We start from the raw sequence: 18776 nt of genomic DNA, 5'->3' as shown, positions 1-18776 counted from the left end.
TGCAATCCCCGATGTTCGGCCACAAAACACATACTTTAAGTAGAAGGTAGCACAGAAACTCCAAGAAGCATGTAGAGAAATCAATATTCTGCAGAGACCGGTATGCAGGGAGAAATCAAAGCAAAGTATGCAGCGAAAACTAGCACTTCTCTAACACCAGCGAGGCAGCTCCCTGTCCCACAGCTCTGTTTGAACTATAGATTGACAGAATTGGGGTGCTGGATTTGCCAAAAGTGTGATGCTATGGTGTATGGGCAATTTAGATGAATGGTCATTAAAATGTATTTATGACAACAAAATCCTAACTAACTATAAATTTATGAAAGTTGTTTTCCATTGTCCTACTGAGGTCTGGTGTGTTTGTTGAAAATGCAAATGTGTTGATTGAAGTACATCTTGCAATGATCAATATTTATATAAATGCTCTGATCCTCTATAGTTCAGGAGTAGATGCATTGAACTGTAAAGTCTGCAAATCTGAAAAAGCAGAAAAACACTGAAGAAGACTCCTCTCATATTTCCAATCAAATGTGGCTGATGTTACATTGCACAATGGGACAAAATTGTTTCTGCAAGCAGTCCAAGGAGTGAAAAACAATGTTTTTCCCCCAATATCTATGGCATTTATAGGGCTGGGCACTATTAAAAAGCACTAACAAGTTCTAAAACAATAAGGTACCTTATTGTTTTTTGATTATTATGATTATTATTATTATTATTATTAATGAATAGTATTTAATGATTATTGTAGTCTTCTAATGAATACAGAAATAGATGCTTAAAAAAGGATTGTTCTCATGCCAAAAAAAGATATTTTTCAAGTACTTTTACCTGGAAAAATGGAAAGATACCAAGCCCTAGGCCTGCACAGGATTATCATAATCATAATTTATACTGACATTACAATGTGGTTACATCCACAATCTAAATCTGATGATCATATTTTTGGATATAAGATTATTAAAATCACATGTACATTGGAAAATAATCTGAATTCTTTTTTATTATGGTCTCTCTGATTCTCCTATCAGATTTTATGGTTTGCATGTCATTAAAATAATCTTAAAGGTCCAGAAATCAGATAATAATCAGATTATGGCGTGTATGTAACAGTCATATTTGTTGAAAATGTACATTATGTACTTTTGATGCAGTTTCCTGTAGGATACTTTTTGTTACTGCACCAATAGCACTGTAGCATATTTAGTCATAAAAACACTTATTTTTCAGCCTGGACCATCTGTATGAATAAACAGGTTGGTGTATATGCCTGATTGACACATGTGTCCTAATACAATCCCCTGTTATTTTTCTATACCATATGCTTGTGCCTCTGTGTGTTTGCAGTGTGCTTTGGGAGCCCATGGGGGACGGAAAGCGTGTGATTTCATTGGCTGATAACCACGCACTGCTCTGGGACCTGCAGGAGAGCTCCACACAGGCTACAGTAAGGCTGGCACACACACGCACACGCACACACACACACACACACACACACACACACACACACACACACTATATCTCACAAAAGCTAACTCATTATTTGATAACCACCATATCGTCTTGGTGGTATCAGGTGCACACATCCTCCATCCGCAACAACACAGTCCACTATTCATCCTGATGCACAAACAAGTCTAGTAGGAAAGGCTGTATCTGTCCCTATTGAATTGGTTCTTTGGGAAACGTACAAGACACGCACAATTTGTGATCCTAACGATGATATAGGTGTGCTAGGGCCGTCTAATTAATGCTATGTACGTGAACACACTGCTGTTCTTGTGTAAATGAAAAAACATTATTCGTTATGCTTGATCACCATAACACATGATACATCTATGAGGGATGGATCATGTTTTAAAGGGGCACTATCTAACTTTTTTAGTGGAAAGTCAATCTCCTGCTTGTATGAAGATGATGTTGCTTTGCCTGAAAAATTCCACAATATGGCATTACATTTAATTTTCTTTCATTATTAAATTATAGATTAATTGCCTTGAAAAGCATTCCTGTAACTTTGCCAAGCATCACTCCCATCTCCTGATATGGAGAAGTTTAATGCTATATGGTGGAACATTCCAGGCAGAGCAATACCATTTCCATAAAAACAAGCTAGTGGTGGACACTCTACCAGAAAAGTTACATACTGCACCTTTTAATAAAGAGTCAATGTTGTATAACCAAAATCATTTACAAAACATTCTTTGAGCTCCATTTATGGTGTGTCTAGGAATCAGACCATAATGCAAACTGAAGAGGCTCTTTCCTGCAAATTCAACATCACCAACCCTCTAACTTTGCAATTAAAATGCACATTATGTATTTAAAGACTCTGGATAATGGTGTGTGTCAGGTGAGCATGCGTGAGAGGGCGAGGTAATAGACTTGTGGTTTGTGTGCCCAGGCTTTCACGGCTGTGTGTTGTTCCATTAGACGGCATGGGAGATGAAGAATATAGATGAGTCATTAGTAATTCATGTGCTCGGTGAAAGATTCGCATAGGGCAGCCGGGTCACAGGCCTAACAGATACAAGCGCGTCTGCCAGTCCATGCATGCGTGTTCATTTATAGCAGCGGCGGACCATTTGATGTGCTCAGGCGGCTAAGATTTGCATGCCTGTGTAGCCTGCCCACTCCCAGTCTGTGGCTTAATTGCCGTGTCTGCTTCTGATAACAGGAATTAAGCTTTTTAATGAATGTGGGATCAATCATTTGTCCCCATGTGTTACTGTGGGTTCTCTACGGGTTCTTTCGCTTCGTCCCACCATGAGTTGCCAATGTTGGTGCATTGGTCTCTTTAATTTGCCGATATAAGAATGAACCTGTGAGTGGAGTGACATCAGTGTGTCAGCCCTGCTACTAGCTGATCAGCTACGATACTTTCAAGCCTATATAAGACCCATAGTTAGGATAGGCTCTAACTCCCTAGAATTTTTATGTTTCAAGGATTTTATTAGCATAAAAAGTATCCATCTTTGTCAATCCAAATGTTGATACCTGAGCTTTGAGTGTCTTCCAATAGCGATAGCTACTTATCCCAATCCATGATTTTTCTTAAAACAAAGTGACTAGGGTTGTAACAATAACCGAAATATCATGATATCATATCGTCAAAGTTCTCACAATAATATCGTGGACCATCACAATACATTGAATTAGAAGTCTCTTTGCTTAAATTGAGACTTATGGTGTAGCAATAGCTAAAAAAAAGACTACAAAAAAAAAGAGCTACATAGACCATGATCCTTTGCATTTCAGTGTAGACTACAAGAAGAACTAACGGTTCTAAGCACTTTTAAGTGTTAGTTCTTTGAATTAAGTCTAGTTAAGGCATTTTAAGAGGAAAAGTAGCATATTAGCCTCCACAAAATATTGCAATAAATATCGTACCATGAGATGTGTATTGTAAAAATATTGTACAGAGGGATTTGGCTATTGTTACATCCCTAATCGTGAGGCTCCCACCATATCGTGAGCTTTCCCGCAATATTGCAATAAATATCGTTCCCTGAGGTTCATACCATGACGATATCGTATCGTAAGACTTGGATATCATTACACCCCTAAAAGTTACCATATTATCAATTTTATTCATTTTGTTCTTCTTAATAACTCACCCAGCATTGTCTAAACTATGTCCAATGCTCACAAAAGTATTTTAAAGTAATTAATTAATGTATTTTAAAACATTAATTAATGGGCTTTAATCTTAAGTAAAATTCTGACACCAAACATGATCCAGGCAATTTTGTCTAACTTGGACCTGATCTCATATTGATATCTAGATGTTTTGTGGCTGTTTTAATTGAATCTCTAATCTCTACCCTTGTTTATTTTTTTGGTCCAGTTGGATTTTAGCTGCATTACAGCTGGAGGTTTAATTTGCTGTTTGCACTGACCAAGCTAGCACCCTCTAGTGGCCAGTTTGATCACAATGTAAATCAATATGATACAGTTTATAGCCACCAAACCAACCTTATACTTGACCCGTCATAATTGGATACGTGGGACATATTTTTTGTGGATACAGTGGATTTGTTTTTGGTGTCTGTTACTGTATCCCAGCTCCTTGCGTTGTATCATTACAAGTGAGTGTGTTCGTGACCCCGACAAGAGGTCAAGAAGATCCGAGGAGGTGTGGGAGAGCTGAACCCATCCTAGGACACTGACACCGGCCAACGCAGTTATTAATACAGCACCCAGGGACAGCCACTGGGGTGAAAGTCCAGCAGGCCAGCAGAGGGGTGCCGTAATGAGAGAGGCTACAGTCAGCGCGGAGGGCCGCCCTGATTGGAACCACGGAGATTAGCGGCGATACAGATATGGAAGCGGAGTGGGCTTGATGAGGAAGAGAGGGAAGAAAGAGGAGAGAAAGCTTGGCAGCCGAGACAAATTCCTCCAGCGCTGATGAGAATGCTAATCTCCCAAGCCTCGCTCTCTACCTCCTCCTCTTCCTCCATCTCTCCTTCCTCCTTTTTTCTCTCCTCTCTTCTTTTTTCCTTGTATCTGTCAAAGGGTGATGTGTTCATCTGTGTCCAGCAGCTACAGCACGAACCGGGCCAGATTGGCATGAGTGGTCCGATGTGGGTGTGTGTGCGTTCGCATATAGAACAGGGATCATGTGCATAGGCGTACACAGCATTTGGGGGGGAGGGGGGCTCTGTGCGTGTCTTCACATGGCTCATCAATTAGAATCGCTGGTGGGATTGAGCGAGCGCGTCTCTGCCAGGCTCGCCGCACACCCACACACCCTGTCCGCCACATCTGCTTCTGCCGGAGACCACAGAAAAAGCATGAAACCACGGCGATTTGACAGATCGCGCCGCATTAGTGCCGCCTGCGTCCTAAATGAATGCGTCCCCCTGTGTTGTGTGCACTGCCTTGTTAGGGGCCCTAATTTGGTTAGTGCACTAATAAAGCTGGGAACATGGGATGCACGCAGCACAGGCAGAGATGGTGCACCAGTAGTGGAGGAGCCTAAGACCTGACATGAAAAGCAACTCTTGTGTTTGGAAAAGACTACTTACAATCTGTTGTGTTGCTGTTATTTCGTTTATTTTGTGTGTTTTTCAAATGTATGGTTGCTTGTTTTCAGCCAGGAGTCTAGGAGATCCTCTACTGGCAGTAATCATTCAATCTTTCCCTCACAAAAATCAAACTCTGCTGGTAAAAACATTGTAAAAGTTTTGTACAACTCCAAATGCGTGCTTATGGACCATGCTTGTTCATGTCTCTTGTTGACAGCCTCCTGAAGCCAGTGGAGATGGTGTGGGTGGAGGTAAAAAGTGCTTTAAAACTCAAAATCTCCAAATTTCCAATATGAAATTTTCTGAGATGCAATATACTGTATATCCCCATTGACGTCAAGTCAGATATCTTAAAAGGATTCAAATCCCCTTCCAAAGATTCCTCCTCCGCATATAAGATTTTCACGGTGAAATCTCAATGCCAACTAAAGTTTAAACTGGTTTGAGTGTTACATGAATTGGTGCAATACACTCAAGGGCCATAGGTCTGATATAATGTATTTGTGCTTGGTTTTCTAATACATTCCAGTTCTGGTGTCAAAATGTCATTTATTGTTTTTATTGTCTTGCATTCTGCATTGTCAGTAGCTACATTTATGAACAATGGGCTAATTCAAATTCAGTTATTAATTAGCCTTTACTCAGATTAATGGGTTTCAATCATGAGTGCTTGTTTTTTGGAATTTTTGTGGAATCAAAACTTATGAAGGACCCTCAGAAACTTTTTTCTTTTTGTCACCAATTCATCCAATTACTGTGAGTTGCTAACCTTACCATTAAACCTATTAGACTGATTAACGTTTTTGTCTTATATTATAAATGTTAACTTAAATACAATTTTTACTTAAACTCCCCTCGTGGGTCATTACAGTTGAAAATGAAGTTCACAAATCACGTCAGAATATCCAGCAGTCCAATGGATCAACGTATATAAGCCATTTTACGGAATGGAAGCAATTAATTAGTCTTCTGCATTTTGTTCTATTCGAGACATATAATTGCAGATATCTTGTGAATTCTTGAAGAAACTTGATGTAAATTGTGTGAGTTCACCTATATGCTACACAGAACAATTAGATATGCTTAAATTATGCATGAGTGCTATTGCTAAAAACACCAAAGATGCCATTAGATTAGAATATTGAACAGCTAGTTTAAATAAGTCCAACTAAGATATGTTTCCACTATTATCTTCAGAGCGGACTACACTGACCTGTACTTCTTGTCATAGAAAAGCATATGAAGTCTTAGTCTGGTTCCTTGTAATGATGGTCTGTTGCCAATAAACAAGGGTGAGTATTTGTAGTTTTGGGTGCTCTTCAATGTAGCTGTGAATGTCATTAAATAATAAAGTCTGAATGGTGCTTCAAGGCCACAGCGGAGACCCCGGGTGTCTTCTCATCTGATGTTTATCTGTCCCTCTCTGGCCCCTTTCTTCTCTTCTGCTCCCTTTGTTCTATGCGCTTTCATGCCTTTCTTTTTTTGCGTCTCTCTCACTCTCCTTCTCTCTCTGTCTCTCCTGCCATCCCTCTCTGCTATCTTATCTCCCCCTCTTTCTCTCTCGTTCTCCACTGTCCTCTCTCTCTTTTGCCCCCCCTTTCTCTTTCTCTCATTCCGACTCCCTTCTCACTTCTTTCCACTCTCTCACTCTTTCTCCCTTGTCCTCTTTCTCTTGCTCTCTGCACCCCCCTCTTTCCTTTCTTTCTTTCTATCTATCCCTATGTCTCTCTGCTGCCATCCCTCTCTGCTATCTTATCTCCCCTTCTTTCTCCCTCTCTCTCCTTCTTGCGCTCTCCACTCTCCTCTCTCTCCTTTGCCCCCCTTTCTCTTTCTTTCATTTTGATCTCCTTCTCCCTCCTCTCCTCTCCACTCTCTCTCACTCTTTCTCCCCTTTTCCCTTTCCTTCTCTCTCTGCACCCCCTCTTTCCTTTCTTTCTTTCCCCTCTCTCTCTCTCTCTTATCTTTCCCTCTCTCCTCTTCTCTCTCTCTCCACTGTCGTCTCTCTCCTTTGCTCTCTTTCTCTTATGTTGATCTCCTACTCCACTCTCTCTCCCTCTTTCTCTGCACCTCCCTCTTTCCTTTCTTTCTTCCTCTGCCCATGTCTCTCTCCCGCCATCCCTCTCTGCTATCTCATCTCCCTGCCTTTCTCCCCTGTTCTCTCTCTTTCTCTCACTCCTCTCTCTCTCTCTCTCTCTCTCTCTCCCACTCCCCTCTTTCTTTGCTCTCTCCATTGCCCTCTCCCTTTTTCTCTCTCCGTCTAACCTCCTCTCCTTTTCATCTCTCTCTTCCTCTCTCTCTCTGCACCCCCCTCTTTCCTTCCTTCCTTCCTTCCTTCCTTTCTTTCTCTCCCCATGTTTCTCTCTCTCGCTCTGTCCTCTCTAGCTGAAATAATGAGAGTGTAGCAGGGAGCTGTGCAGTGACGGGCCGATCGATGATCCCTGCTCCAACAGGCAGAGACGGCAGAGGCAGACACAGGCAGCGGGCGAGCAAGGGAGGGAGCGAAGGAGGGAGGGGAGAAAGATGAGGATAAAAAACCCACCGATAGTCACACAGCTAAGAAAAATAGTGCTGGGCTGGTGCGCCTTTAGATGCATCATAGTTTAAGGGAAAGATAATCATTCCCAAAGTCTGCCCATAGAATTAATTGAAACTCATTTTAAAGTAGCCTGATAAAGTGATCCGCTTTTATAATTCTGAGTCCTTGAAGTGTTGTGACTTTGATTAATTTCACCTACATTGTGGCCCCGTGAAATGTAGCTAACCCGTTTAATAAATATCCAATGACAACCCACGTCTTCTTGTTTAAAAAGTCTCAAATGTTTGCAATTTATCCCAACTGCCTTTCAGCTAAAAGTGCTCCAATGTAAGACGCGGTGACATTTTGGCAGTTTTTCTGTTGAAACATTACAATACACGTCAATTGTTTTTCAAGCTGTTATTCATTAAGTGTTAAATTCAGCCCCGAGCTGCAGTTCACAATAAATAGTGTTAAGGCTAATTTGTCCATGCTGATCCATAATAACGTATCCTGTATAGATCACGAGGAGGTCAGGGATCAGCAAGGTCACATAAGGTCATGTTATGATTATGTTATTGATTACAATGTAAGGTTAATCTAAATTCTATGTAAACTGTTAACATTTTAAGGGGGCAGCAGTTGCATAGGAAGACTTGGAAATTAGACTAAGGGAAATTACTTGGGCACAGCAGCTCACACATCACATTATATTGCAATAACAAAGAGTAAAAAAATCTAAAAAATGGTACTAACATTTCTATATAAGTCTCAAGTAAGTCTCAAGTCTTTGACCTCAAGTCTGAGTCAAGTCCCAAGTCAAAGATGGGGAAGTCAAAGTCGAGTCTCGAGCTTAGATTTTTCCAATTTATATGGATTTTAAACTAAATTGTGCTTAAAAATTCATGGTATATTTCTATGTGTACTTATATAATTTTTCCTTTTTAAATGTCTTGGCAAGATCTTTGTGTGAATCATTACGGTCGGAAGAGAATAATTCAGATTTAAAAGTGCTTAATAAGTAATTTTGTCGTGTAGTCTGCACTGAAATGGAAGGATCATGTTCTATGTCATTCCCTCTGTTTTACTGTACTGTATATTTACCTCCGCCAAGGAGGTTATGTTTTTGCCGGCGTTTGTCTGTTTGTTTGTTTGTTTGTTTGTTTGTCTGTTAGCAACATAACTCAAAAAGTTACGGACCGATTTTGATGAAATTTTCAGGATTTGTTGGAAATGTGAAAAGGAAGAACTAATTTCATTTTGGGGGTGATCCGGAAGAAATCCTGGATTCTGGATCACTTTGAAATTTTAGTTAACATTGTGGTAAATGGGGCCAAAAAATTTGTTTCTCAATATCTCAGTTAATTATTGACCAAACCCCATGAAATTTGACTCAGGGATGGACAATGGGATCCTCTTTCATATTCTAAAGGCTGATCCGGATCTGATCCAGAAGACTGATTTTATCACAATTTATATAAAAAATGGGGGTAGTCCTTGGCGGAGGTCTGCGCTCTCTGAGTGCTTTTCTAGTACTTTATATTATTTGAGGATAAATATCACAGTACTTCAGTTACATCCAAAGTAACAAACAGAGAAGTGGGAGGGACATCTTCCAGTTTGTTCCTGTAAAATTAAGCACTGCGTTTATCAACTGTAAAGAGAAATGTATTTTCTAAAAGCATGTATTTTTAGGAGAAGCATCAAGTCTTCTCAAGTCACAGGCCTCAAGTCAAGTCCCAAGTCATGACCTGCAAGTCCCCACCTCTGCTTTATAGTGTCATTTTATGTATAGTTTATGTATAGTTTTTGAGAAGATTTTCAGATTGAATCGTTGTGTTGTCCTCAATGTCAAATACAATAAAGTAAAATATTATATTCTAAATCTGGTGGCAATTATTAATGTGTTGGTGTAATTGTTTTTGACGGCTGAAGATGTTCTTTGTATATCATATCTGCCACTTCTCTGCCAGTCTGTCCCAGGGCAGCTTTGGTTCAAAATTAAGCATCCCTCCAGTTCAACTTTGGAGGCAATAAAGAATAAACCTAAACTTTGAGAAGGTTGGATTTGAAGCTCTATTTTACTATAATCTATTATCTCTTGTTGAAAGCAGTGTGCGGACAGACAAACAGCCCAGATTTCAAAATGGCTGAGCGTATAATTAAACTTTAATCAGGCCTCCGTAGATCTTGAGATGGACACAGCGATTTTTAGAAATTTTCGATTTTAATCTGACTGGCTGCAAAGTGACATGCCTCCGCGGGGAAGTATTGTGCCACTAATGCCCAAAATATTAGCGCAGTCATATTGAACAATCGGGGTCTTGAGTGCAGCCCGCGGAGAAAATGACTTCTATTAATACATGATTATGCTGATTGAATGCACTACAAGGCCGGAGCTGTCACAGATATTTGGGTAAAATTCCTGCTCCCACTCAGTGATGTTAATGAGGTGTGCGTCTGTGTGCAGGTGTCGAGCCGTGCCACACTGGAGGGCAAAGGTCAGCTCAAGTTCACCTCGGGAAAATGGAGTCCGCATCACAACTGCAGCCAGCTCGCCACCGCCAACGACACGGCCATCCGCGGCTGGGACTTGCGCAGTATGAGGTGAGGGGTCTGAGGAACACATTAGCCCAGATACAGACACTTTGTGCATGTTTGAATCATTAAGGTCAGTTTTTCACCTCTAAAAGTTATACAGGGAAGGAGTTTTATTTGACACTTTGCTTTGCTTGGGAATGGTCTTTGAAGCGAGGGCGGGGTGTTGTACGTATATCCTGTATACATAAATGGACATAGCTAAACTAATAGCTGCCACGTTCCAAATAGGAAGTGAGCATGGGGGCGCTCCATTCTGGCTCCAACTGACTTTACATTGAAAAATCGTCACCCCTCTCTCTATAAGTGCTGCAGTGAACCTCGTCATTGTGGTCTTAAAATGTTCGCATTAACTTGTTGGGATGTAACAATATCCAACTCTCTTGGTACAATATTATCACGATATGCATCTCACGGTACATTATTTATTGCGATATTTTGGAGAGGCTGATATAATTGTAGATGGGACACTTTTTTGCTTTTAAAATACCATGATATGATTTTGGTGTGAATTATTTCCGTCATAATCCCAAGAATTCAAGTAAAAAACATATATCTTCATGTTGTTTGCACTGAAATGCATCATGGGATATGTAGTTTTTGATGTTCATAAGCTGTTTCTACTATAAAAGCTTGCATTTAAGCAAAGGAACTTGTAATTCGATATATTTTGACTGCTTTTGACAAAACGATATCACGATATTTTGGTTATTGTTACATCCCTTTTAAATCGCTCTACAAAAAACGCATCTGCTCGTGTTTTTATTTCACTATTTTGTCCTTTAATAAATTCCTATTCTTCATAATCCAAATTCATTCCTATAACCGCCAGCCTGGTGAGCTTCATTTGACTGGAGCCGAACGCTATGGGTGATGTCACACCTACTTAGTCCACTTCTTTATAAAGTCTATGCTGGGTCATAAGTTGAAGAGTCCTTGCTTGATATATTCTGGTAATTGGAGAATATGCAATAATGAACAAGTTTTTTTATGACGAAAAAGATTACAGCTATATAAGATAAGTTTGATGGGAAAACTCAGAAAAAGTTTGATTGAGTAATGCTGGTGATAAGAATTTAACCATTAAAAAGACACAATTTCCAATAACAAAAGTCCCCAAAGTCTAGTGCTACTTGGGCTTGTCCATATTTGACAGGAGGCTATGACATAAGAGGACACACAATTTTCATAACTTAATGTAAAGATAGAGATGCATTATAAGTACTGTGTTTGACTTTTACATAACTCCATAAACAACTTTGTGAATGGTTCCTGTGGAGCTGCTTTGAAAAAACGCATTAGCCCAAAATACAATCCTTTTACTGGTCCTCTCTCTGCAACTTTGATACTATTACTTGTATTTCACATGGCTATTATTTAGAAGGCGGACGGTTTGCATTCCTAAATATCTTCTCCTCTTTCATCGATTTTTATTTTTGTGAAATTCAAGCGGGTGCACATTCTCCAGTTAATGAAACCACACGTGTTCTCTGATACGCTGCTGCCATCCAGAACAGTGCCAGGAAAGAGATTTTAAAGACGGTGTTGAGGATCGGGACTGAGGATTTAAAAAGAGCAACATGGGGCCTGTTTTTCGCCACGGTTTGCCTCTCAGTATTAGGTCTGAACAGCTCTTATGTCCTACCTGGAACTGACATAAAGCACCTGTGAAGGCTGATGGCTCTGACTCATGCTCACAGTCACTTCAATTCAAATGGGAAAGATTAGAAATTTGAATGTGTTTATAATATGCAATTACATGTAGATTTAGCTCGCTAGCAGTTTTCATATTCTGACACTAATACAAATGTCTGTAATGTAATGAGTTATGTCACAAGGTAGATGTAAAGAACTGTCTAAGTAGGCTCAATAATGCTTTTCATGTTGCTTTTTGATTTTTAGTGATTTATTTGTATATCTATTCTAGTCACATGTGATCAGGGTCTTCTCTTGTGGTGTTACAAGTGCTTGTAAAAACAACACGGACACGAAGGTTGCATGTTACAAAACGGCACAAGCACTGATTAAAAGAACTGAAGACTTTGAAGAGTTAAAAGCAAACAAGTAAAGCAAGTCATTTTAGATGATGTTTATGAATTAATCATGAATATATCTATTCACTGCTTGGAGTATTCAATTTCTATTTTGAGTGAGTGGTCCTCATGTTCGGGCTGGGTGATAAAAAGTTAAATTGTGATCTGATCCCTGTGTCAATCTGCTTTTCGGGTAAATTTGCAATATCATAATTCACAGATTTTCTGTTTAGTGAAAGTCTGTGCTCAAACATGGGCATTTTTCCACAACCACACATCTTATTGATCAGTCAGTGTCATGCTCGGGTTGAGCGACAACTGGATTCAGCCAATTACAATACAGTAAAGTGTGACCCATCCAAAGAAGCAGATGACTCTTTACCATACAGTATAATACAAGATAAAATCTGGCTCCAAGAAAATTAGTTCTGTTCATTTTTTTGGGCATATTGCCCACCTTTGTCTTGCTTCTGACATTTACCCAAATATAAAGAAAGATGGTCCCTGGTTTCTTGGCTGTACTCTGGCCCTAGACTATATAGTAAAGATGGGAGCACTTCTGGCTCCATTTGACTTTACATTCGAAAATTGTTGCCCCTCTCTCTGTAACTGCTGCAGGGATCCTCATTTTGGTTTTAAAATGTTTGTATTAACCCGCTCTAGATGATTCAGTTTTTTTTATTTTTTTATTTGCTATTTTGTCTGTAAATAAATTCCTATTCCTAATATTGAACAGCTCCTACAACTTGTAGCCTTGTGAGCTTCATTTGACTGGAGACGAACGCTATGGGTGACATCACACTCCCTTAGTCCACGTCTTTATACAGTCTGACAAACAAACAAGTAATTAAATACATAATGTGCAACATCGACATTGACATGGAGCAAATTTGCCCATCTTGGGTTTGTAACCTGTCATCTCAACGCTCCAAACTGTTTCAGTAAAAACAACAAATGGTAGGCATTGCTGGTGTGCTGCTTTGTTTAGCTGCTCTGAGGTAAAGCAGTCTGTGTGGGGCAGCCACAGGAGCAGAGCTAACAGTGGCTCCGAGTGGCAGAAGGAATCTCTTGTGCTCTCGTCCCGTTATGACACATTTTAGTGGCACTTGAGGTCCGTCCATGAATCTAATCAAGTGTTTGTCTGCTCGTGATGAAGTGCCCGGCCCATCGCTCCTCCTTGACACAAAGCACATGTAGAAGCAGACATTAACCTTCTGAGTGCAGGTTAGCACCCTCACCCCACCTCAGCCCCCTCACACCTCCTCACCCCTCTTTGTGTTTTTGTTTGTGTTTTGTACGTATATGTGTTTGGCGAGGTCAGAGTACGTGTGTGCGTGTGTGTGCGCTCTGCTAGAGGAATAATAATCACCCGGCTATCGATTGCTTGTGATAACGGCAAAGTGGTGGAGAGATGGAGAGGGGTGAGGGGAGAGAGAGGGAGCGAAAGAATATATTTACAAGATGTGTATCACACAAGCCCTCAGATAAGACAGTTGAATCATTGATACCACTGCCTGTCAGAGCCATAACAAATTAAAGAGTTCCTGCGAGCTCCCATTTTGGCCGTTCTTCCCCCGCTGTGCAGTTTTTTGTAAGATGCAACAGTGCTGATTTGGCCGTGGGCGCTTACAGGAAGGAGGGGGCCAGGCGTAAGGCTTGTTAGCAACACTACACAGCCTCTGCTTTTATGTAGGAAAACACCCCAGTATTATTTGAAGAGATGCTAAGAACCAGTAGAGGGAGCACTGTGCTATCATTTCTCCCTTAAAAATAAATGTGGCGATATTGGTGCGAATAAAGTAGCATCTTTTTGTTAATTCAACCTTGGCAGTCTAATTTTCAGTCAGAGCTGGAAATAGATTTAGATCAGTGTTTGTCAAACTGTAGTATGCAGTCTTTTTCTCACAAAGTCCTCTACAGGTTTAATTTAGTTTAATTTAGATATAATAGCATCCACCAATGTGTTAATCTTTATTGGGACAGTTAGGCTTCGGTTAAACTTTTGTTTTGTCCCTGTTTAGTCCTGGTTAAGTTATATTACCTCCGATTGGTCTCGGAAAGCCAATTTTGTGAAACTTGGTATAAAAAGTATGCTATGTTAGGGTAATATTTTTTTGTCAATGAAGAGAAACATCCTTCAGTAGTTCAACCTATGACATCCAATATAAAATTAGACTTGTAATGGTAATGTATGAAATAAAAAGTGAAAAACATGCATTTTTATTTTGTTTTTTTTGTTTTTTTCATGCAGATGCTTATGGAACCCTATGACGAATGTAAATACTGACCACTTACATGTTCCTTGGGTTGTGTTCTTTGCCCAGTATTCCTTTTTTATTAACACATCAACCAAACTACAATTATTTACTCACTCCCACCCACTGAGAGGTGCCATGGTTACCAGACAGACAGACATTCTGCTGCACCCCTCTCATGGCAGTGATTGCTGTATAAGGTTTAGGCTCAGACTGAAAATAGGAGATGAGAGATTTCTTTCAAATGTTGTAGAATATATGTTACGCTCTGATAGCCTTGGGGTGAGTAGATGCAGTCTCAGTTGTTTCTTGTTGTTGCAGCAGTAAATGGAATAATCCTTGGTTTTGGTGCAAGATTTCAGAAAAGGTATTAATGTGTGTGTGCGTGCGTGCGTGTTTGTAGGTGTTTATGTGTGTATCGAAGCACATTTTACAAGCCCAATTACAGCTCTAGTTGGGACATTTTGTCTTTTTTTTGTTTACACACACATCTTAAATTTTTACCAATTAACCTAATTAGTGATAAATCTGGGATGCTCATTTTTTCAAAGGTGTACCTTGAAGTGATTTTCTTTTTACGCCAGATGCCCTTCCTTTCAATCTCTCTACTTGTATTTAACTTTGGACTGGGCCTACTTTGTTAAAGACAGCTATGCATCTTTGTCTGTTCCTCTTCCCCTTAATGTATTACTGGCTAATTATTCAACTTAAACAACTTTAAAGGAGGACTGCAGAGCTTTTCTTGTGGAGTGTCCACTACCTACTAGTCTCCATGGAAATATTATTGCTTTCCCTGGAATGTTCCATGGTATGACATTAACCATATCTATCTAAGATTTATTCATTATGGGTGTTTTTTATTATCCTGATTCATCAGATTGTCTCACTTTGTAGAAACCCTCTGACCTCACAGCATTAGAATTCGTTCGCTCAACAGTAGGCAGGTACTTTTTTTATTTAACCAATCGCTGCTGTTTGGTCATGACGAATGTAATGCGCTGCTAACAGGGCTAACTGGTATATTAAGCTTTTCCCAAATCCCGTAGCAAGAAGAGCAATAACGTCTTTGCCCATGGTTAAATTCACCAACATTCTTGTTGTTCCGGCTTTAAATCCTCGACCTCGGGAATTGTTGCCAACACAGAATGTCAGGCCCTTCTCTGACTGGCTGGTGCCCGAACTTGCACTTCCGGGGTTTTTGCAAACCGTCTAGTGTATTCCAATTCCTGACCTAGTCACTGGAGAGAAATGAAATTGAGCGGAGGCACGAGGTGTCGCCAGCCTGGCTAGTTTTTTATTGCTCAAAACACAATTCCTTCTGTAAAGAGGAGCGACACTTCACAGGTCTGAATCGTTATGTATAGTGGTGTAACCTGCTTCTCTCCCTCGTGATAGATAGGCTGGAGCCTGTAGCCTGTTTGCTCCCTGTCTGGGCCTCAGTGCTGTATTAGCTGTGAGCCTGTACATCCTCTCCGTTCTGTTGGTCCAGTTGGCGTGGCAGCTGTGTCATGGCAGCCCCTCAGTACGCTCCACTGCCTCCTCAGACGACCTCTGGTACACACACACACACCTTCACAGGCTCACATACACACATACACACATACACACAAGCACATACACACATACTGAGGAAAGAGCCAAAAATACGTACCCCAGGTTTGTCAAGCTCCGTGGCAGCCCCTGTTCTGGAATAGGGACAGGCAGAAGCAGTCGCCTAGAGCTAGTTATCTAAGACCCCAGAGAGGAGCACGCTGCACCCTGTCTCCAGACACCAGCGAACAACGCTCTCTCAAAACACAAAGATAACACTGCTTATGAAACTTATATGCAGCCTGTTCTACTTTGTTCCAATGTAATATGCAACATTATGTAAATTATAGAAAAGTCACCGCAGATATTGGGGACAGAAAGCACACTTTTAGAGGCAATCCGACACTTTTCAACATCTCTGTTTTTAATGTACCTTTGCTGTTGCATTATTTACATCCTAATCCCAGATGGAGGGGGAGGACCAGATTTTAAGGCGGGATCTCGTACATTAATGTTTCTAAAGAAGCTATAATTTATAAAAGCCATGCTCTTATAAAATATTTGAAATTGCAGCTAAGAAAATCATATGAATCTAATGTGGAGAGTTCAGCTTGCTCATATAGTATTCTTGATAAAAATTCAGAGGTTTGACTCCTGCTCTGGCTGGGCAAACCGTTGTGTCTAGGGGCAAAAGACGTCACCTGCTTGGCCTGTGTCTACTTTGTACTACTCTAGTGTACAATTACACTAGTGTATATGTGTTTTTGTGTGTACAAATGCGGGACAGCGAATTTGGCTACATGCCTACATATTATGTTATGCATATGTAGGCATGTTATGCTTGTGTTCAAGAACAATGATGTAGAATTCCTGATTTCAGTTGATAACATTTTAGTGAAGAGTTAATCCTTTTATTTGAATCTGATCATTTCTGTTTTTTCGACCTCTCTATGAGGTAACTACTGACCATCAAAAATAATAGGATAGACACATATAGCTTTTTTTTTTAAGTGAAGGTGAGAAAATAAATATATTTGGTCCTGGAAATGATTGACTGACATATGCAGTGTTAACAATGCCCACATAACATGTTCAGATGAGTACTATTAGTAGGCGATATGGAAAGACCTCAGATGCCCTGTCTCTTTAGAGTGGGGTGAAATGGAACTTTATTCCAAAAGCTAATATCAAGGAAAGATGGATGCATAAAGTATTTGTTCTCTACCTGCTCGAATCATTGTAGAATAAAAAATTCTGATTAGGTAAATATGTAGAAATGTCTCATACATTTATCATAGAGCCTACTCCAGGCTCCTCATGACTGCACAACCACCTGCACTAGTGTGGTTAGTGACAAGGACTTCACATGTTTTACTCAGAACCTTGAACTAGTGTACCTTGCCACAATCGCAGCTTTTAAGGGAAATACAGCTGGTTATATAAAACAGTGATTATAACCAACGAGAAAATGGAAAGTCAAAAGTGCTGAAATTTAAATTGTTTAGGCCCCCTGCTGCTCTGACACAATGATCAAAGTCCCAGCAACAGACAATACAGTTCATTATAGTGGAAACTGTACCACATGTGCAAGTGTCTGCCTATGAAAGTGTCTCTGAGCGGTAATAACCATTCTGTCAGTAAGTCCAAAATGTCTTTGTAGAGAAATGATGAAAACCTGCATTGTGTTAGTTTGTGGGGAACCAGCTGTGTGTCATTGCTGGCACACCGGGAGCCCAAAGCCTTTGAATAATATTAGTCTAGCTAACAGGCATGTAGTACTAGCCACTGGGCATATGTGTACGTGTGTGTGAGGGAGAGAACCAGAGAAGAGAGGTAGACTGAATATGGAGGGATGGAGGGAGATAGAGGGAGAAAGAGAGAGACAGAGAATGAGAGAGATAGAGACAGAGTGGAATGGTTGTCAGTGGGAATAGTCTTACTCTGCATGTCTGCCAGCTCCCTCCTGGACCCTCTGTCCACAGCGAGGGGCACACACACACACAGACGCACACACGCACACACACATACAACGGGTTGTAATAGCTGTCATGCCTGCGGCCATACCATGCTCTGCAGGGTGCATACTGAGAAGCCTGCTGCAGTGAAGCATGGACTCTCCTCTCCTCCCAATACTGTGTGTATGTGTGTGTGTGTGTGTGTGTGTGTGTGTGGGTATGTGTGTGGGTGTGTGTGTGTGCGTGTGTGTATGTGCGTGCCTGTGTGTGTATGAGACATGGACAGACCATGGTGAAAAACCAGTTGATTGATAGTAGTGCTGTTAGCTCAGTTATAGTCCAACTGAACAAACACTGTACTGCAACTAACGACTATTCTAATTGATTCTTGTTTTGATTAGTTGTTTTAGATGGCAAAGATATTTTCTATTATTATATGTTTGTTTTTTTTTATTTATTTATGTTATACTAAATACACAGACAAAACTGGTTAATCACCAAAAGCACTAACTGTTCTCTTTGTCATTATGATATATGTGAGTGATAAAACCTCTTAGAACATAGTATGTCTGGTTTGTGTATATCCCTGTAACGATTATTTGATTACTGAATTAGTTGATAATTTCCACAGTAATTGGTTGGTTGTGATTAATCAATGAACTTGTTTCAGTCCTAGACTAGACCCAGGTCCACACAGACGAGTGTCCCTGCACCTGACCAAAGACTGCTTGTTATTCCTATACATTCCAGTGATGTGGCAGCCGCACTGTGCTATAATGATAGGGTAGCCAAGGTAAACCATTATTCAGGAGCCCTTTCCATCATATATTATTCACACATTCAAATATACCTCCATTATGCAA

The 18776-nt window shown here is 40.3% G+C and overlaps 1 protein-coding gene across 2 annotated transcripts in view; it reads left to right on the top strand.

Moving 5' to 3' along the window:
* Positions 1-18776, top strand: part of eipr1 (EARP complex and GARP complex interacting protein 1) — a 60378-nt gene that overhangs the window by 11763 nt on the left and 29839 nt on the right. For both annotated transcript variants that reach the window (XM_055155922.1, XM_020919851.2), the window contains exons 5-6: positions 1348-1447; positions 10013-10149. In XM_055155922.1, the coding sequence (XP_055011897.1) occupies positions 1348-1447; positions 10013-10149 (237 nt within the window). The remainder of the gene's footprint in view (positions 1-1347; positions 1448-10012; positions 10150-18776) is intronic.

Source organism: Boleophthalmus pectinirostris, unplaced genomic scaffold (genome assembly GCF_026225935.1).
Source record: "Boleophthalmus pectinirostris isolate CB_2022bp ecotype Guang Dong unplaced genomic scaffold, ASM2622593v1 HiC_scaffold_10, whole genome shotgun sequence".
Classification (NCBI taxonomy): domain Eukaryota; kingdom Metazoa; phylum Chordata; class Actinopteri; order Gobiiformes; family Gobiidae; genus Boleophthalmus; species Boleophthalmus pectinirostris.
This window is presented reverse-complemented; position numbering and strand designations above follow the sequence as displayed.